The sequence below is a fragment of the Rutilus rutilus genome (genome assembly GCF_951802725.1).
Source record: "Rutilus rutilus genome assembly, chromosome: 1".
NCBI classification, from domain to species: domain Eukaryota; kingdom Metazoa; phylum Chordata; class Actinopteri; order Cypriniformes; family Leuciscidae; genus Rutilus; species Rutilus rutilus.
The window spans coordinates 20,483,836-20,506,151 of NC_140209.1; the positions used below are offsets into that span (position 1 = coordinate 20,483,836).

Below are 22,316 nucleotides of genomic sequence, written 5' to 3' on the forward strand. Positions count from 1 at the left end.
CAGTGACGCTGTGCTAGACAGTGCGACTCGTGTGACCTGTCCCTCAGGCAGCGCGCGCGCCCACTCGCAAAGCAGACAGCCGCGCCTCTGCTTCCGCGGGCGTGTTTTTCCATATTCGAAATTCACATTCGAATATTAATTTTAACGTTTGAATTTCTGTTTTTTTAAAACTATTCGAATATATATTCGAATTTAGAATATTCGTTGACAGCCCTAGCCTGAACTGATACTTAAAAAAAAAAGAGCCACAAAAAAACGAAACAATTGTTGTAAACTATGAAAAGTCCAAAAATTTTAACATAGAAGAAAAAATGTGAACCAGATATACATTAAAAGTAAAAGAGCTAAAATAATATTTAGTTTGACCTGATGTTGACAATAAATTCTCAAACCTCGCGTTACTGACCTTTTTTTTGAAAACCAAAAATGAAACTTTTGTACCAATTTCATAGTTGACCTGTTTAAATGTGAAGAAGTGCTTGAATGTTTCTAACATGAATGTTCTTCAGCATCATGAATGAATAAACACCAACCTCTTTGTTCTCCAGGATCTTCAGTGCGTTTCATTCTGCAGGGTTCTGGATCACTCATGTTCTCACTGTCCTCTTTAATAAACTCAGTCTTTGCAGATTTCAGCTCTTCCTGATGCTCTGATGCTCGTCTTCACTTGTAGATGATGGGAATTTACAGCATTTATTGGAGAATTACAGTGGGAGGAGCTTCACTGGTGATGTGATTGCTGTGGGAGGAGCTTCACTGGTGATGAATTGCTGTGGGAGGAGCTTCACTGATGATGAATTGCTATGGGAGGAGCTTATCTGCCAAAATCAAGAATATATCAGTTAGTGAGTTTGTTTTAATACTAAATGACACTTCTAAGCATTTCTATCTATCATTAAGTAACTGATGCTCATTCAACTCATAACCCTAAAATTAGTCTCCTTATTCATTCAAATATTGTTGTGGAGTCTGTCACTAAAAATCCCTCTTGAAGTCTTGGGGTTTTGATGCCAGAAAATAAACTTTATTCTTCAAGTAACAAAGCCAATCGCTTTTGCAAACGCAAATCCAGAGTCCAGTCTCGAACATACAGTATAGCCTACACCTCAAATGTAATCAATACACATACATGTGTTTTAAACAATGAACATGAGACTAAGGGCTTCACCATATTTGAGCATTTCCATCCCGGCCTGAAATAAGCAGCTGTAAGTTTCATAGTATAAAATATGCAAAAGCATGTTGTATCACACTAAGTGTTGTAGTATGACCAGTAGGAGACCATTTATGTGTGAACTGAATTTGGTCACACTACAGTGTTTAACATTGAAGTTAATGAGTTTTATTGTAGTAGGGTCATTGACGAATAAGGTTTTTAAAAGTGTAAAAAAATAGAATGGAGATATAACTATATTTGAAACCATTTTTTAGTTTACCTAGGTGTTAACTAAGGGTGTCACGATTTCGATTTTAAATCGAAATCGATCGAAAATAATGCTCAATCTCGATTATCGAATCAAAAAATGGAATCGTCGATGCTGCCACGCCCCCATGTCACGGCAGCTCGGCTTGCCTGTAATAGGTTAAACTCCTTTTCTCGAGAATATTGAAGCCTTTATTTTAAAACACATTGCAGCTGCACAGCGAGAGCATCATATCTCGTCTGAGCGAGCTGATTGTCTGTGCTGTGGCAACTGCACGAACCTATGGCAAGTTAGCAGTGGCGTACGGTCCAATGGGAGCGCATGGCGCCCTGCCAACCTCGAGCGCGCCAATTTGGACGCGACTGGAGAGTGTAATTCACAAAAAACTCGCCAAAGGATTTTAGGTTTAAATCGACTGAAGCGAAAAGTACCTGATATGAGCGAAATAGCACGGCAAGGCAAAGCAGTACTCGTTCCCTTATCTGTAAGGGAACCGAGGTTACGCAAGTAACCAAGTACGTTCCCTTACGAGAACGTTCTCTCGTACTGCGTTGCAAACGCTGTGGGAACCCAATTTAAAACGCCGTGCTATTCGCCTGTGACTGCTCTGAGGAGTCCAGGGAGCCCCGGGACTATAAAAGCCAGGTAATAGGTTATATTGTTTAAGTTTCCATTTGACTGAAGATATAAGTTATTGTTACATTATGTTGTTAATAAACGTTTTAAATTTGACAATGTAGTGTGTGGTATTGCGAACAAAGGTCAGATATTATTATATTGCATAAAAGTCTTAAAATGGCATAGCTTGTGCTTTCAATTTATTTATTTTTAAATCGAGAATCGAATCGAACCGTGACTTTAGAATCGAAAATGTAATCGAATCGAGGATTTGGAGAATCGTGACACCCTTAGTGTTAACAATAAGATTTTGTGGTTTGTACAATCAATAAAAACTTTTTTTTTGTCATTTTTTACAAGATGACATGAATATATCTAAAATTATTAATTTGCAGATAATTATTCATGAAAAAAACTGATTTGACATTGATGTTGAGATAGAAAGAAATATTAAATAAAATTATCACTGATCTCATAAATGTAATCATTTATTGGACTACTCTAAACACTCCAACATATTCAAGTAAAACATTGCACAGGGGAAAAGGGGAAATGTAAAAAAAAAAAAAAAAAAAAGCCTTATCTGCTTTATATTTGTATTATTGTAGTTCCTTTAGTTATTAAAAACAATATTATTCCATTTAAATATTTACTATATCGGTTTTACCGAATGACCAAGGCCGGTTATACCGAATGACCATGTCTGCTGCCTTTGACATTATGAATATTTAAGACAATAAACAGACACAAATAGATTCAAAAGCACATTTTATTGTTAATATATAGGCTATTAACAATATTGTTAATATAATAGGCTATTAATGTAAAGAGTACTTCAAACATTAAAACATTTTGATATCCAACATTTTGATATTGGAATGAATATATAACTTATATCGCAAATTATATTAATTAAAACATTAGGGGCCCTATTTTAACGATCTGAAACGCAGGTATCAAGCGCGAAACGCAAGTAACTTTGTGGGCGAATCTCGGGCGATGTTGCTATTATACCGGCGGGATACATGACTCTTGCGCTCGATGCAAATCTAATGGCGCTTTTCCACTACACAGTACCAGCTCGCCTCGGCTCGGCTCTGTTTGGTTTTCCACTGTGTAAAAGTTGTACCTGTACCTGCTTCCAGGTACTTTTTTTCGTACCACCTCCAGCGAGGTTCTAAAGCGAGCTGAGGCGAGCTGAGGCGATACTAAAATGTGACGTGGAAACACAGCAGACTGCTGATTGGTCAGAGAGATTCGTCACTATTCACTGCGTCATCATTGCACGCGCCAGACGGAGTATCCTGAATAAAAAACAGCAAAAACAAAAACATCCAAAAACAGCATACACTCGATTTCCTCCATTGTCCTGTGTGTGTGGGTAGCGGGCGCGTCTCGCGTAAAAGATTAAGTCACGGCAGTTTCCTGCGGCGTCACTATGACGACCAGGTACTATTGTGGAGGTACTATCTGCAATGGAAAACGGAGCGAAAAGCGAGCCGAGCCGAGCTGAGTCGAGCCGAGTCGAGCTGGTACTGTGTAGTGGAAAAGCGCAATAAAAAGGGATTGGTCTGAAGTAGCTACATTACACATAGGTGTGTTTTGGGCGTAACGTGAAATAAACCAATCAGAGCGACATCTCGCATTCCCTTTAAGAGCAGGCGCGCTTGTTCCATGGCGGTTTGCTATTATAACGGCGGATTTGCCAGGAGCGGTTCACAGCCGAGGAGACCGACGTTCTTGTCAGGGCCGTAAAACACAGAGAAGTGACATTGTATGGTGATGAGAGAAACCCACCCAAATTAGCTTCGGTTAAACAGGCGTATGATAATTTGAGTAAATGTGTAAGCTAGATTTATGCCTATTTTTTTCACATCTTCATGGACACAACAATGATTTCTCTCGTGTTAATATCTTTCCTTGTAATAATGTATGATTTGCAAAAAATGAAAATTGCTGCTTCTGTGTAGATGAGACAATCAAAGTGTATGCGCGTTGTGCACACGCTACATTGATTATGGCCAAGCATGCGCCCTTAAAATAGCATGTGAATAACATACGCAACGCGCCACTGACTTTAGACTAGGTTTTTCCTGGTCAGTGGCGGAATTGTTTTATAAACCTGCAAAATAGCTCCAGGGAACGTTTGCGCCGGAACACGCCATCTCTTTTCGCTGAACCGCCCCCGGGAGCGCAAGTGTATTTCCAAATTTACCGGCGTGCGTCTGTGGAGGGAAAAGTCTGCTGTGCGCGTGTGCAAAATAGGAATTATACATGCATCGGTGTACAAAGTCAATTGCGCTGGGTGCAAGATAGGGCCCTAAAACATTAAAGCATTTAATTGGTCTTGGAACAAGTGTTTAAATTGTTAAACAATGAGCTGCTAGGCTATAGATTCATGAAAAATGTTCGGATTTGAAGATATCCCTCTCTGTTTGGGTTGCTAGGGTGCTCTTAATGGTTGCTAGGGCGTGGCTTGATAGCTTCACAATGATCCTGAGAGACTGATTGGTTGCCTGAGTAAAATGAGCCCACCTCCTTGTCTCTATGACAATGTGCTGCAAAGATATCCTTCTGGGCCTTTTATAATGGCAGTCTATGTAAACAGTTGCTAGGGTGCTCTTAATGGTCGCTAGGGTGTGGCTTCATGATGATCTTGAAAGACTGATTGATTGCCTGAGTAAAATGAGCCCACCCCCTTGTCTCTATGACACTGTGCTGCAAAATCATGTTCAATACAAAATCCCTATGCAATCTACCATAGTAGGATAAACATGCACAATCCAGGTTTTTTGGCCATTCCCTTCACCATAGTATGTCTATGGGGTACTTTCAGACACCTATATTATTGGATATAATAATATAAATAATAAAAACAAATGATACCTTTCCCTTCTTTTGGCGAGCATTTTCTATAAAATGTTGTATTTATTTATTCCAGATATGTACAAATATGACAAAGTCATTCGTTATAACCAAAATTTCTGTTTAACCGAATGACTCTTATAATTAGTAGGGGTGTGACGAGACGCTTACTCCACGAGACGAGACGAGACACGAGATTGGGTTCACGAGAATGAGACAAGACGAGATTTTTACACAATTTTTAAGAAATCCTCAATGATGAAATATATGAATGGAAAATAGTCTTTTATTCAACTGAAAATCACAAAATGCAAAACAATTTAGGTGCATTTTGAAATCAACTTGTAATGAATGTTATTTTACTTCTATTTTAATGAATTCTATGCAGTAAAGGACATGCAAACACTGCAAAATGTTTTGCTATAAACTCTACCGTCTGGCTTCTCCCCTGTACGATTTCACATGAGAAATCTAACTCCTTTCCACAAATCGAACATAAAAAAATAAAACAGTATAAATAACTGAAATAACACTTTAAATGCAACGATATGACATGTGATATGTGAATGTTAGCTATACTGTTCCCATGTCTTAGTGCTTTAATAGGTTCTTTGCGTGATAGGTCAAATGTTTATTACCTGCCTGGTTCAGATTACACTATTTTAGCACGATTTTGGCACGATCCGTTTCGTGGAGATTCGGACAACGGGCGTCGGGACGCAAGATTCGATCGTTTCATTTCGTATAGTGTGTCATAGTGGGCGATAACCTACGCGTCTGCGATGCTTCAGGACATCACGACAGAAAGACTAGCATGTTTAATTTTAACGGTCCTCCACGACGGGTTGAGTGCGAGCGAGAGTGAGTGTGGCGAGTGAGTGAGAGTGCGAGCCACAGTGAGTGTTCGTGCGCGAGTGAGCGCGTGTGTGCGCGAGTGAGTGAGTGAGCAAGGGACAGTGAGTGTGTGTGTGTGTGTGATTGGCCAGGCACACAAATGATTTAAAAGTGGCAGGGGCATCTTCAATACTAATTTCACCCTCACGCTCCATCACTGACATCACAACAACTCACGAGACAAAGTTTCACCTCGACGAGAAATCTCGTCGCGTTTTAATCTAATAATTAATAATAATTAAATTAAATAATAACCCCTAATAATTAGGGCTGGGCGATATGGCCAAAAAATAAATAAATAAAAAAATAAAAATCAAGATTTTTTTTTATATATCAGTCGATATCGATAATTATCACGATAAAAGTCAAATCTTTATTTCTTTCAAGTTTAAAGGCAGATTTTTGCTCCTAAGTGAAAGTTGTAGAAACCAGAACATTGTGGTTTTAAACTACTCTTTATTGTCAGAACATATCAGGACAAACACTTGCCAAACTGGTGAACATTTCACAAGTCCGAGGTAGAACATTCAAACATTTGTCATTCTTTCTTAACAAAATAAATATATTTATTGGACAATTAATTTCTTAGTTTCTGCATGTGCTCATTTTTATTTGGCAAAATGTAATATTCTGACTGTTTGAGTTTTATTAAACTTAACCATTGGTCATCCAGTATCATGCATTTAGATCATTTAGATGGGCGATATATCGCACAATATTGATATGCGCATCTCATCAGTAAAGCCGGTTCCCTTGATTAGTAGTAAATCACCATCACCTGCTTTCAGATGGAGCGGCATTTACTACAAAGAGCCGTAGTTAACTGACAAGCTGAGCCATATCGCATTAATATCGCGGACGTATCGCCAGCTATAATTAATGCGATATGGCTCAGCTTGTGAAAACTCCAGTGTTAAATTAACACTCCTGGGAGTGTATGAGTCCACACTTAAGAGTGTTTAAGGTAATGAGATAATTAAGTGATTAATTTAGTGATGATTGAACATTATTGAAGACACCAGATGATAACAAGCAGAATCACTGAAGGAGAAAATCTCAAATTGTAAGTTACCGTTATGACGATCAATGGTTGCTTTAGTTGGGCTCTAGACCCTTAAATGTTTACTTTAGATTTTGTTTGGCTGTTATATCTGAAATATAATTGCCAGTTGAACAAAGAAAAATGTGATCTGATGGCGTTGGTTATATTATGACAATCATCATATGAACTTGATCACTGAACTCCTTAAAATTCTTCTTTCTGACTTCGGGTTATGTTGATGGTTACAGCATAACTGTGAATCTGCATTCTTGCCCAAATTTTTTAATATAATATAAAGGATTTCTTAAAAGTTGATTAAAAAAAAATCATTCTTTTAGGCACACACAGATTTCAAGATTCAGTCTATGCATCTCAACAATGGTGAGGAGCCGAATATTCAATTAGGAAAAGTAAATTACATAGACAATTCAGATCATAATTTATTCATACCGCAATGCATGATGGGAACCATTCATGAGCTGTGATTGGTGGCAGCCACTGCAACATGCTTTATTATTGTCACCATTGTTGAGATTCACAGGCTGATTATTGATGTCTGTGTTTCAAATGAATTTATCTGAATGTCTTTTGATCAGAACAATGTTTATTACATACTTAGAATTATAAGTACTAATAATCATATGCTGTAGATTAGAATCACAAAGCTGCTGTTAACAAGTTAAACCACTCTATCTCAATAAGTTTCCTTTTCAGATCACAGCATGATCATGTCAAAACATAACCAATACTATAAGATAACATTTTACTTTGTTCATTTAACTGTTATAAATCAATAACAGCAGACAAACAACAGTAAATATAAATATATATATATATATATAGCCTATATATAATGGTCTAGAGCCCAACTAAAGCAAACACCCATCACAGGGAACTACACTGCGACCAAAATGGTCGCATATGCGACCTTTTGAAATGCCATTGCGACCGTAATTTTCAATGGGTCGCAAATGTATCACTGATTATTTTTGTACCTATGTTTTAGGCAATATGCTATGATTTACTATGTTTATTTATTAAAACAGAAATGTGTATTTTAAGAATACGTTTTATAACGTGCTCTGAGCATTCAAAACATCAAGTTGGCTTCAGCCCCGCGACCTTAACTTAGATTAAAACGTACCATTGTATCAGTGCTGCGCTCTCTCTCTCTAACACACACAAACACGGACGCGCGCACACAGAGAGAGAAGATAATTGTAAAATGAAAATGGACGGGCTATAGTTTAACAATGTAATATTTAACGTTGAATATTTTAACGTGTTCTAACGTGTGCGTTCCTCAGCGCGTATGTGAAGCTCACATGCACTAAAAGCCTGTCGACCTGGATACTGGACTAAGTTATCTTTAGAGTCTTATTGTGCTTATACTGTTAAATACACACAAGGTTTACATAAACAAAGTCGGTTATGTGTCTAATGGTCTAAAGTGAAAGCAAACTTGAGAAAATCTGAGTAAATCTGCTTGTCAAATGCGTGTATATTAGACGCGTCGCGCGCAACTCTTAAAGAAACAGTAGCAATAGTAAACACGCTGCCGCTTGTCCTTAAAGGGATAGTTCACCCAAAAATAAAAATTATCTCATCATTTACGCACTCTAATGTTGTTCCAAACCTGTATTAATTTCCTTCTAATATTTTCTCATATTTTTCTAATATTAATATTATGAAGAATGTGGCTATCCAAACAGTAGCTAGTCCCCATTGACTAACATAGGAGAAAAATATACTAAGTCACTGGGGTACATCAACTGTTTGGTTACCCACATTCTTCCAAATAACGTTTTATTTTCAACAGAAGAAAGAAACTTATTCCAGTTTAAAACAACTTCAGAGAGTAAATTATGACAATTTGAATTTTTAGGAGAACTATTCCTTTAATGTTAATAAAACAACACAATGCAAAGAGAAAATCACTCACTGCTATTGACTGAAGTAGCTTTAATAAGTATCAACGTATAATTTATACAGTGAAGTCTGTTTTGTTTTATTTTCATATTTGTTCATTTAATTACTTTCTTCAATGCTATATTTTGTATATTAAGTTGTGTATGTGTAATGTGTATCTTTGATCTTAATATTTAATAACAAAGAAAATAATGACAAATATTTTTATCTTCGCCCATGTCTGCCATTTTTTAGTTATTTTTTGTTACCTAAGGCTTTGTTTTTAAAATATGGACATTAGTTTGGCTGTAATGCTCAGTCACAAAACAGTAAAACCAACATAAAAATGAATCGTGATAAAATCGTGAATCGTGATTTTCCTGAAAAAATCGTGATATGATATTTTTGCCATATCGCCCACCCCTAATTAGAATAATAAATTAAATAGCCTATCTTAATTGTACACAATGTTCCTGTTTATTTTTTTATTTTATTTTTTACTGTTTTATGCCATAACAGCAATATTAATATCGGTTATTATCGGTATCGACCACAATTTTCACATCGGTGCATCACTACTTAAGAGTTCAGGAGTTTGCCCATCTGTGCCAACCATAGCATGTTGAAATCCATTTTGCACTTTGTGTACTGTATTTTCTAATGCAGAAATTCTTTCCCAACCAATGTTAAAGAAAACAAAAACAAGAAGGCATGTGGTTTAAAAGATGGAAAGTAAAATAAAAAGCACATCTGTATGCAATACAGTTTCATTATTCTTCATTATTATCCAGAGCGGCTTACTATAAATAATTTGTGCGACCAGATCATGTTTTGCGCCAGTAACTGAAAAAGTTAGTAGCGCAAGTGCCACCAGTGGAAAAGGTTAGTGTAGTTCCCTGCATCACCTTAATGGTAACTTACAATTTGTGATTTTCTTCTTCCGTGATTCTGCTTGTTAACATCAGTGCAGGGTCCGAAATTAACTTTTTGGCTCACCTGCCACGGGGACTGGTAGATGAAAAAATCCACCAGCCAAGCATATTTTTTACCGGCCAAAATAATAAACAGCCCTTTTTTTTGTCACATACATTCATTTCAGTACTTTTAATTGAGATAATAAGGTAGGCATATTATGTTGAATACAAACATAAAAAATTGTCCAGAGCAAAATTTGAAATGTATAATAAATAAAAAATAATAATAATTATATATATATATATATATATATATATATATATATATATATTGATCAAAATGAGAGAAATATATGAAATATTACTATCATTGGGGTGAAATCAAATTTTTTTTTTTTTTTTTTTTTTCAGTTTTGTTTCCTGACTTCAATTTAATGTGTTATGGGAAGGCAGAACGTACTCGGCTAAGTTACTTACGTAACCTCGGTTCCCTGAGAGATAAAGGAACGAGTATTGCGTTGCAAACGCTATAAGAAAACTAATTTTATCGAGAAAAGACCGGCCATGCATGGTGTGTAAAGCAGAAGCAGCCTGGCCAGCGGCGGAGTATGCACGTGCACGATCCGCGAGTGCTGAAGAAGACGGCTCGGCTTTGATGAGCAGGACACAAATGGGCGGCGACCGCTTCTTCCAGTGGCGGGAGCTTCACATATCCTTTTTCCTCAGCACCGTCAACAGATAGAGCGTTAAGAATTAGATAGTAACATGAATTTTTCTAATAGTTAAGAGAGAGTTAATTACTTTGCTTCACAACCATTCGGTCCTTTGCAGGTGTCTGAATGATGTCACATCCTGTCGCATAATATTGACCACATGACGATCCAAAATGGAGCCCTTTATATTGGTTACTCTAAATGACATCAATGAAAATAATTTTTCCAGACATTCTTTCTCATAACAAAGCAACGACTTCTACACATAGTTTTAATACCATTTTGCACTGTTGATATATAATGTTATAAAATCATGCCAGAATAAAAAAAATATATATACATTTATTAAATTTTAAGATATTTTAATCACAAATGAAATTGCTGTATTGGCCTTCGGACGGTTAAACCGAATGACCCTTTGACACTTCAAAATCTTTAAAATACCTTTATATGTAGTAAAATATAATTAAAACCTTTTGGATTCAGTAAAAGAGATCAAGTTGTACTACCTTACATACTTTGGATGTTATATATTTGTTTTTTTATTATTATTATTATTATTAAGGCCTTAGGACAAAAAAATGAATTTGTGATGACTGGTAGATGAAAAAATCCACCAGCCAAGCATATTTTTTACCGGCCAAAATAATAAACAGCCCTTTTTTTTGTCACATACATTCATTTCAGTACTTTTAATTGAGATAATAAGGTAGGCATATTATGTTGAATACAAACATAAAAAATTGTCCAGAGCAAAATTTGAAATGTATAATAAATAAAAAATAATAATAATTATATATATATATATATATATATATATATATATATATATATATATATATATATATATATATATATATATATATTGATCAAAATGAGAGAAATATATGAAATATTACTATCATTGGGGTGAAATCAATTTTTTTTTTTTTTTTTTTTTTTCAGTTTTGTTTCCTGACTTCAATTTAATGTGTTATGGGAAGGCAGAACGTACTCGGCTAAGTTACTTACGTAACCTCGGTTCCCTGAGAGATAAAGGAACGAGTATTGCGTTGCAAACGCTATAAGAAAACTAATTTTATCGAGAAAAGACCGGCCATGCATGGTGTGTAAAGCAGAAGCAGCCTGGCCAGCGGCGGAGTATGCACGTGCACGATCCGCGAGTGCTGAAGAAGACGGCTCGGCTTTGATGAGCAGGACACAAATGGGCGGCGACCGCTTCTTCCAGTGGCGGGAGCTTCACATATCCTTTTTCCTCAGCACCGTCAACAGATAGAGCGTTAACTGTACGTACACACCGCCGCCGACTTGAGCTGCAAAGAAGCTCTGGCCGCCCTGTCAAGGACGCTTGTCCGCTCTGAATAGTGAGTGCGCGCGCGCGGCCGGGGCTCACTCGCTCACTCACTCGCTCTCTCTGCTCGTTCTTAGAAGGCAGAAGAGCGCGTGCGCGCTGACAATTTTATTATTTTGGTATGAACATTCACCCGCCACTGTGGCGGATAGCCTTTTGAGATATACTCGCCAAACGGAAAATCTACCCGCATTTGGCGCTTGGCGGGTGTTAATTTCGGACCCTGTCAGTGTCTTCAATAATGCTCAATCGTCACTAAATTAATCACTTAATTATCTCATCAGCCCTAAATGCCGCTCCATCTGAAAGCAGGTGATGGCGATTTACCACTAATCAAGGGAACCGGCTTTACTGATGAGACGCGCATAACATGTGATGCGATATATCGCCCATCCCTACTCATGGCAAAATTTAACTTTATGGTTTCTATGGTATTTGTATGAAAAACAGTAGCCTAAATACATTATTAAATAATACTGTAATTATATTCCATTAGTCCTTTAATACATGGTCTACATTAATAATATAATACAATTCAATTCAATATGTTTAACCCACATTTCATGGTGCAGTTAATATTACTAGGCCAACATTACAGTATATCCATGGTAAATGATGGGAATTTGTAGACAGAAAAGTCTTCTGACTGTATCGTTGCACGCAGCGTTTCCCCTGTTCATCAGCGCTGTTTCATCTGCCTTTAAACTGGTTTAAATCACTGAGACATTTCTGTTCTTCGCTGAATTCAAGCGCTTCTCACTGGATCTCGTGTCGAGACCGATCAGAGTAAACTCATCTGTGTGAGCTCGCGCTGCGCTGCTGTTTGGACTTTGAGCCGAGCGGATAAATGGTCCGTGTGGCGCGCTGTTCAAATGAGTTTCGTTCTGCTTTTGGCGCATAAACATTATCGAACATTTATCGACCTCTTGATATCGTTTTATCGAGAAAAATTATATCGCGATAATTATCGTTATCGTTTTATCGCCCAGCCCTAGTTATAATGAATGACAAAATCTTCATTCAATGCTAACAGGCTGATATCTAGCTGCCTAGCTTGTTAGTTAGCTAGCTAGCTACCAAAAGGACAATCAAACATTTTATATTTAGTAAAAGTTTTTTAAATATTACAACATTATCCATGTTTTATAGCGGTTGTACCGAATGACCTGATATTTGGGGACATGTGTATGAGCAAGTGAAAACATGAATTTTTCTAATAGTTAAGAGAGAGTTAATTACTTTGCTTCACAACCATTCGGTCCTTTGCAGGTGTCTGAATGATGTCACATCCTGTCGCATAATATTGACCACATGACGATCCAAAATGGAGCCCTTTATATTGGTTACTCTAAATGACATCAATGAAAATAATTTTTCCAGACATTCTTTCTCATAACAAAGCAACGACTTCTACACATAGTTTTAATACCATTTTGCACTGTTGATATATAATGTTATAAAATCATGCCAGAATAAAAAAAATATATATACATTTATTAAATTTTAAGATATTTTAATCACAAATGAAATTGCTGTATTGGCCTTCGGACGGTTAAACCGAATGACCCTTTGACACTTCAAAATCTTTAAAATACCTTTATATGTAGTAAAATATAATTAAAACCTTTTGGATTCAGTAAAAGAGATCAAGTTGTACTACCTTACATACTTTGGATGTTATATATTTGTTTTTTTATTATTATTATTATTATTATTAAGGCCTTAGGACAAAAAAATGACCCGTCACATCATTGACCCAATAACACTTTTTTGGGTTTTCCCTTAGGACGTGTCTCTCCGCTGCCTAGAGATCATAGAGATAATTTGGAAATAGCTGGCATTTGTGTTTGAACAAAGTTTAGCTCAAGAGTTATTGATCTGGGATGTCAGGTCTGTGAATATATTGCCAACTTTACTGAACTCCATGAACCGTGCGCATTGTTAACATACGGATCTCCGAAACACTGCCAGCAGGACATTAAACAGGACGCGTTTCTCGGGGGAACGCAGAAGATTTGAATTTTTTCCCTCCCATCCCACATTTTTTCCAACATCTCACTTTAGGTGCTCTGTAGAAATGAGCTTTAAGTGGCCATTTACAGGAGATCTGAAGACATCAGCAGAATAAATGAGGTGAAAACAGGAACTATTATGAAATAAAGAGTGTTTTCAGCAGATCTGTTAATATTGATGAGCCTCAGACTATCAACACTCATTCAACAAGCCATTCAGGATCATCAGCAGATCATCTCACATTATTCTGAGTGTTTGCTGTTAGAAACACATTATTTGAGTCAGGATAGATGATAAAAGCCTGAAAACTGCTCTAATGAAAGAAAATACTGTTGTTTCTCACAACATGACATGGATAAAACATTTTTAAAAAATACAAAAACAAACACTATTGCATTCATCTTAATTAACCACCTCATCTAAATAACTACAGCAGCATAACTACAATATCTAAAATATATTTAGATTTGTTTAACTACATTCATTGCAATAATGCTATTAGATCAAAACTTACAATGATCCTAAAAAAAAACTCATTAGAAGCTCAAAGTGAAATATATAGGCTAGTAACGTTATAGCAATATCTATTCCAGCTTATTTTAACAATGTGAAGTAACACATTTGGGATCAATTTGATTTGCTAAAGATAAAATAAAACGGCAATTGCAAAACTTCCCATCAATTCCCCTCACAGATCTCAAACTTTTGCCTTGACATTCAGTAACAGTTATCACACAAACATCGAGACAATCACACAAACGAACACAAAATCGCTCAGGTCTGAATGAACTCCACATATTCTCCTCAGGCTCGCTGCTGCTGCTGCACTAAATGTTTAGGCTACTTCAGTAGGAAGACGCCAGAAAAGACGCACAAGTATCGCTGTGATCGATGAAAACAACACAGAAATGAGCCTGTCGCTTAATCAAACTGTATAAAGTGTGTTTGATGGTTGTGTAAAGATGAGAAATACCGTGAACTGCTCTCCTCGCCTCAGAAGACTTCTTCTCCTTCTTCCGTTTTTGGCGCGTTGCATTCTTCTTCTTCTTCTTGTGTTTAATGGCGGTTGGCAAACCATTTAACGGTGCATTACCGCCACCAACTGGACTGGAGTGTGGAACGAGAGATTAAAGGGATACTCCACTTTTTTCGGAAATAAGCTCATTTTACATCTCCCCCAGAGTTAAACAGTTGAGTTTTACCGTTTTAGAATCCATTCAGCCGAACTCCGGGTCTGACGGTACCACTTTTAGCATAGCTTAGCACAGATCATTGATTCTGATGAGTCCAGTAGCATTTCTTTCAAAATGACCAAAGAGTTTCAATATTTTTCCTATTTAAAACTTGACTCTTCTGTAGTTAAACCGTGTACTAAGATCGACGGAAAATGAAAAGTTGCGATTTTCTAAGCCTATATGGCTAGGAACTACTCTCATTCCGGCGTAATAATCAAGGAACTGTGCGGCTGTACCATGAGTGCAGCAGGCGTAATGATATGACGCAGCGCCTGAAAATAGTCCCCAGCTCGGTAACTTCTTCCAACGTGACCGGGACTAAGTTTGTCTAACCTATTAGACCTATTTTCAGGCGCTGATCTGTGCTAAGCTATGCTAAAAGTGGTACCGTCAGACCCGGAGTTCGGCTGAATGGATTCTAAAACGGTAAAACTCAACTGTTTAACTCTGGGGGAGATGTAAAATGAGCATATTTCCTGGACTCATCAGAATCAATGATCTGTGCTAAGCTATGCTAAAAGTGGTACCGTCAGACCCGGAGTTCGGCTGAATGGATTCTAAAACGGTAAAACTCAACTGTTTAACTCTGGGGGAGATGTAAAATGAGCATATTTCCGAAAAAAGTGGAGTATCCCTTTAAGCAGGAAAATTATTATTATTATTATTTTTTTTTTAATAATACTTAGACTCAAATTCTTTTAATTAATTCAGTTTCTTTAAGAAACCTAATTATATAACAGTATATCTGACCTGCTGTTTTCCCCAAGAGACCTGACAATGAGACGTCATGATGTTTTGCCTTCCGTAATGACTGAAAGAGGTGCTCCCTATTAATATTGTATTTCCTACACTGAAGAAGAACATGTTCCACTGTTTCTGGTTGATTACAATAAGTACATTTCCCAGTTGGGTGCTTACCTATTTTATACAATGAAAGGATTAGACCTGTATGACCTATTCTCAGACGAGTTATTAAACTTTCTTCCCTCCGTTTCCAGCCCACCATCCTCCCAGCACCAACCTGTCTCTGTACATTATATAAATGCCTTCCAGTTTCACTGTTATCCCAATACCCCTGCCAAACGGACTGTGCATACTTCCTGATAATTGACTTGGCTTCTTCTTTATTTAATGGGGTTTTTAAGTCTACATGTTTAGTTTTGAGTGATCCTTTGGCCAGCATATCCACCTGCTCATTCCCCTCCACACCGACATGAGCAGGAACCCAAAGAAAGCATGTGGATAGACCCTTTAACTCCATCCTGTATAACATAAGGAATATGTCATTGATGATATTGGATCTAAATAATGATTTGCCAGATTTAATACTCATAAGTGCAGACAAACTATCAGATGCAATAACAGTATTATTTGTTTCCCTCTCTTCTATCCACTGCAGGGCCAATAATATTGCAATCAATTCTGTGGTATATACTGACACATGATCCGATATTCTTTTCTTAATATATGACTCACTTGCTGGGATGTAAACTGCTGCACCTGCACGCCCTGTATCAGGATCTTTGGAACCCGTTGCATTCTTAGTGCATTATCTTCTTCTTCTAGGATTTAATGGCGGTTGGCAAACCAACTTAAAAGGTGCATTCCCGCCACCTACTGGAATGTATACATAATACATATAATATATAAAAGTCTACACAGAACAGTTTTACATCCTATTAAATAATCCTGTTTCCTTTAAAAATATAAATAACTCATGATAAATTCTTGTTTGTTTGGTACCTTCTCCTAGGAGAACCTGAAGTGTCAGCTCATTGATTTCTATATTTCTTAAAGGGGTGGTTTACTGCCTTTTTTCTTTGCTTGATTGTGTTTATGGGCTGCAATATAACATGTCTTCGTGTTTCGTTTGTTAAAAAACGCCTTATTTTTCATAAATTTCACCTTTATTGTAAGCCGCTTCCTCCTCTGTCATTTGAACGACCGGTTGACTTCCTTAGTCTATGAAACCACTCCCTCAGAAACAGGCAATGAGCTCAGATTGGTTAGTTCGGCCGGTGTGTTGTAATTGGCTAAACTGCGTCCGGAATCTTCACGCCCATTACCCGGTCAAATGTAATGGTGTCAATATTGCCTCGTCAGTTTGAGCCAGAATCAGACCCAGAGAGCGGTGATAAAGAGAGTCAAGCAGAACCTCCGCAAACACGGCTCTTACTAAACGTTTCTGAATGGTACTTTTTTTTTATTATTATTATTTTCTCAAAGAATTTCCATACGCTGTTACTTGAAAATGCTACTGTTTGTTAGCTTTTGAGATATTGATGTAAATGTATGGGTTAGTTACGTATAAAACCCGGGAAGTATCTCGTTGTAGTCCAATTCGAGTCGTTTTTGTAGGCATTAAACTTCCTGATTTTTAAAAGACAATATCTCCGCTTACGTTGAACTTTCAGCGCAGCAACTTTGCAGATACTGTTCATGCACCAACAGCAACATTACACGTGTCTTAGCTGGGACCGCTCTCTTTCATAAGCTTCGCTCTATAACAGGGACGGACTGGGGCTAAAAAACAGCCCTGGACTTTCTCCCAAATAGGCCCATCATCCGGCCATTCGCCTCTAGCCGTGTGGGACAGACACTAGCCAGGATGTCCTGATACTATGCCACAATACTGTAGCCTATCAGACAAGGTATTCACAGCAAGTAACATCTCAAAACCAATAATCATTATTGGGGTTGTGTTTATTAATGAAGCCTCAGCCTTCAAATAAAAGCAAAAAATGTACAATGCCATAAAAAACAAATAACGAAATGTCACTGGCTACAGAAACCCCAAATTACACAAACTTGTAATTATAAAACATATAGTTAGGCTACTATATACCAGGGGTCCCCAACCTTTTTGTGTGCGAATGGCTACCTCAAGGGATAAAATAATCTAGAAGGAATTTTTATTTGTTATACTCCAATATTTATTATACATAACATGGTGAAGCTTTTTTACTTTTCACCATCATATGGGAAATAATAAAATATCTTGATATTCTGGTTCAGACTTAAAAGCGTTTAAAAAAAAATTCTGAAAATGTATTGATTTTTTTGTTGATTTTCTATAAACCATGTTGTACGTGTTATCCAAAACAGTAGCCCAAACATTTAGTATAAATATAAATGAAAAAAAATAAATAAATAAAAATAAACTGCCATAACTTCAAAACAAAAACATTACTGCATTACATTTAATACATTTATACATGACTGTATTAATATAATATCATTTTTAATATGAATACAGGCACATTTCTGCCAAAAAAGTTTGTTTTACTAAAGTTAATTCATAGGTTTTGGTGTGAAATGTCTTCTAGCTGGTTTGTTCTCGGAATGTTTCGCCTGTTTTTTTTTTTTTGTTTGTTTGTTTTTTGCGTCAATATGTTGAGAATATCAGCGCCGTTTCATCTGGCTTTTTACAAGCTTAAATCACATAGTCATTTGTGGTTCATAATAGAGATAGAGAATTCTGCGCTTACCGGTAATTGAAATGCTTCTCAGTGGATCGCGCAGCTCTGTGTAATAATGTTCGCGTGATCGAGATCAGCCCGCACAGCTGCTTTGTCCGCGATCGCTGTTTTTTGGGCCGAGCTGATAATGCGCTGCTCAGATCAAATAAGTTTTGTTCCGCTTTTTGAGCGTTTGCCATTTGATGTTTCTCATACGCAACGCAAATGACAGCGTACAATCAAAGAGAGTTGGGTAATTTTGTAGAGGCAAAAGTTCAAATTGAAACGTTTAGTTGAAAAGGTCGCAAAATTATGCCATTTATTCGAAGTCTGGAACCCCGACGGCAAGTTAGGGCTATTTATAGAATGTGTTTAGCGGGCAACTCACAGGCACCACGTTGGAGACCACTGCTATTCAAATATAATGTAAGCAAATTTAAAAGTGCAGCCTTATAAAACTAACTTTCTGTCAGTGGCTATAGGCCGACTCTTCTACCTCAGTTGTTGTTTTTTACACGTAATAAGTGATCATATTAGTGCCCCTGCTGTTGGCTGTTAATAGGCCTACTGCTTTATAAGACTTTTTTTTTTTTTTTTTGTGCCGACGGCCCTCGGTTGGACGGCCGTTCTGGACTTCTCCAGAACGCACAGATTGTCAATCCATCCCTGCTCTATAAGCACATGTTTCTACAGTTTCAGCTAACCCACATTTATCACAATTTCCATTCTCATGTTTACCAATTCTTTGTAAGCATTGATTTTATAAACAATGTCCAATACACATTCTCGTTATTAAAACGTCCTCTTTCCTGTTTCCGAATCTTCTTCTCTCTGAACCAACTTTTTCTTGAATGCAATAACAATGTCTACCTTTTGTTCCTTCATTCCATTCCTTCTGCCAAATTTCCTGTATTTGTTTCGCTATTATCACTTTAATTTCTGTTTTACCTAATGCCACTTCAATGTCAGTTTGTGAATGATTTAATGTCTGTTTAGCCAGATTGTCAGCCTCCTCATTTCCTTTCACACCCATGTGCGATGGAACCCATACAAGATTTACCAGAAGTCCAGTCTTGTTCTGTAAAGACTCTGCATTACTTCGTTTATCATGTCTTGCTGAGGATGCTCCACTTTCCTAGAGCTGATAGAGAATCTGTACAAATCACTGCCCTTGTTGGTTGTGTTTCTTCTATCCACTGAAGTGCTAGACATATTGCTATTATTTCTGCAGTGAATACCGAAATATGATCTGAAATTCTTTTTGACATTCTAATGTTAAAAAGTGGAATATATATATACCGCTACTGCTGTTTTCCCAAATTCTGGGTCTTTTGAACCATCAGTGTATATTTGCACTGCACTATAATAAGTTTGATCAATGTATTGCTGTATACCTAAATTTTCTAATCCATTTGTATCGTTGTGCTTTTCTTTAAGCAATTGGATATCAATCAAAGGCATTGGGAAATCCAAGGAGGAATTGCTGACCTAGCCACAGTAGGGGCAACATTGAAATCAGTTAATCCCATTCTCAGGGCTTCCTCACTGGCCTTCCATCCAAAACTTGATAACTTTTTATGTCCATATTCCCAACAGTCCTCCAACACCAGTTTAACTGTGTGAGTGAGTGTTCGAGTGTCCCTTTATGCTTATGAAATACCTCATCTTTAACTTGAGCCTACAAATTACTTGAGGCATTACACCCATCTCTACTTGCACTGCTGATATTCTTAGTGCATAGGGGAGAGTGGGGTGAGTTGTGCCAGTTTTTACTCAAAGTGACTTTAAAAAGTGAGGCCATGGCAGTAATGCCTTCAACTTAAGGATGTACATATATTTCAGGATGTGGTGCATCCCTGAGAACAATAACTTTGGATCTGAAATAAATTGTTTCAGAAATATAGCTCTTGGAAAAAAAGGGGTCTCATGGCACAACTTGCCCCTGGTGCGGGGGAAGTTGTGCCTTTGGGGGAATACATTGGGGGTAAATTGTGCCAGTGATTTCTGAAGTAAAACAGAACATTTTAATGTTATGAACCATAATGCTATATGAAAGCAAGATAAATTCAATACAAAATGACTAATTTAAGGTTCATTTAGATATTGTCACCCTGGAATACCATAGCATGCGTTTTTCCTACTATGGTCAATTGCATTTGGATTTTGTATTGAACATAACTCTGGATCACAGTGTCACAGAGACAAGGGGACGGGCTCATTTTACCCAGACGACCAATCAGTCTCTCAGGATCATTGTGAAGGTATCAAGCTACGCCCTAGCAACCATTTAGAGCACCATAGCAACACAATATATGATATTTGTGACTCATTTCAGGCAAAAAGGCTTTGGCAATAGATGCCTGTTGACATAGTGCTGTCTGTCAATTATGTAACATTTAAGAATAAAGTGACTAGGCTAATTTCTAAACATCCTATTGTGACATAGGCCACTTAAAAATGGAATAAAACTTCTCTTTAATAACATAGAGCAAACTCAAAACTGAAATCAGTGTTAGCTAAATTAAACAAATAGCAGGCAGGCCTAAGTCAAACACTGATGAGGCATGCCCATCTCCTCACTTCTCAAGATTATCCCCTGTGAGTATGTAGGTCTCTAGGTGGTCTGGATCTGGCACAACTTACCCCATGCCCTTTGGCACAAATCACCCCAGACCCACAAGTTTGAAAAACTAGCATGATCCAGCAGTTAAGAGCTAACATCATGCTAACTGTATAGACTCATTGTGTAGCCTACTAAAGCACTAAAACATGTGTGAAATGTTTTCAAACTTGTCTATAATTTTTCAGACACTACAATCAAAAAACCTTAATCATAGAAAATGTACTTTGAAAGGGAAAAAACAGTTTTTTGCACTAAAATGTGCTTAACTCTCATGCCATGTGTCTTTCTTCTTTGGAGGACGAGTAAAAGTGATTGCTTTTCAAAATGATGTGGTCACATGACCAATTTCTTATATGGTTTTCCAGAAACAAGGGTGGAACTACTTCCCCCCTGGCACAAATCACCCCACTCTTTTTTTTCTCTCTTACCTCTTTCTCACATATCTATGGAAGCTTGTTTCCGCCACAAAATAAAAAAAATAAAAGATAATTGCGACTTTTTATCTCACAATTGCGAGTTTACATCACGCAATTCTGACTTTATTTCTCAGAATTGCGAGATATAAAGTCAGAATTGCGTGAAATAAAGTCAGAATTCTGAGATATAAAGTCAGAATTGCGTGATATAAAGTCGCAATTGCGAGAAAAAAAGTCAGAATTCTGACTTTATAACACGCAATTGTGACTTTATTTCACGCAATTCTGACTTTATATCTCAGAATTCTGACTTTATAACACGCAATTGCGACTTTAAAACACGCAATTCTGACTTTATATCTCGCAATTCTGAGAAATAAAGTCAGAATTGCGTGATGTAAACTCGCAATTGTGAGATAAAAAGTCGCAATTATCTTTTATTTTTTTTTATTTTGTGGCGGAAACAAGCTTCCATACATATCCATATATATATATATATATATATATATAATTATTTAATGCTCCATCCCATTCCATCTCCTAAAGCCCCACCTGGTGCTGTGTGTTCAGCTCCTCCAGACTGGACCCTAAAATCTGGAATAGTCCAAAGCATCCTTATTTTATATTAAATCCTTTCACTTAATCCAGTATTATATATGTATTCTATTAGTATTCTGTATCCTACTCTTTCTCTGTTAAAATCATAACCTAACAAATAGCCTACACTGTTAACGATTTTCTTGTATTTTTACAGTACAGTACTGGCAGCAAGGTTGCCAGCAAGTTACTGTATTTTGATTTACAGCAACTTTACTGTAATTTACTTTACAGTACACAAGATC

General features: G+C 37.0%; 1 protein-coding gene across 1 annotated transcript in view; it reads right to left on the bottom strand.

The window, feature by feature from the left end:
* Positions 1-16,489, bottom strand: part of LOC311292110 (uncharacterized protein) — a 30,494-nt gene extending 14,005 nt beyond the window's left edge. The window contains exons 1-3 of the mRNA XM_084411621.1: positions 16,167-16,489; positions 14,716-14,849; positions 534-818 (exon numbers count right to left, since the gene is read on the bottom strand). Of these exons, the coding sequence (XP_084267747.1) occupies positions 534-591 (58 nt within the window). The 5' untranslated portion in view covers positions 592-818; positions 14,716-14,849; positions 16,167-16,489. The remainder of the gene's footprint in view (positions 1-533; positions 819-14,715; positions 14,850-16,166) is intronic.
* Between the last annotated feature and the right edge of the window lie 5,827 nt (positions 16,490-22,316).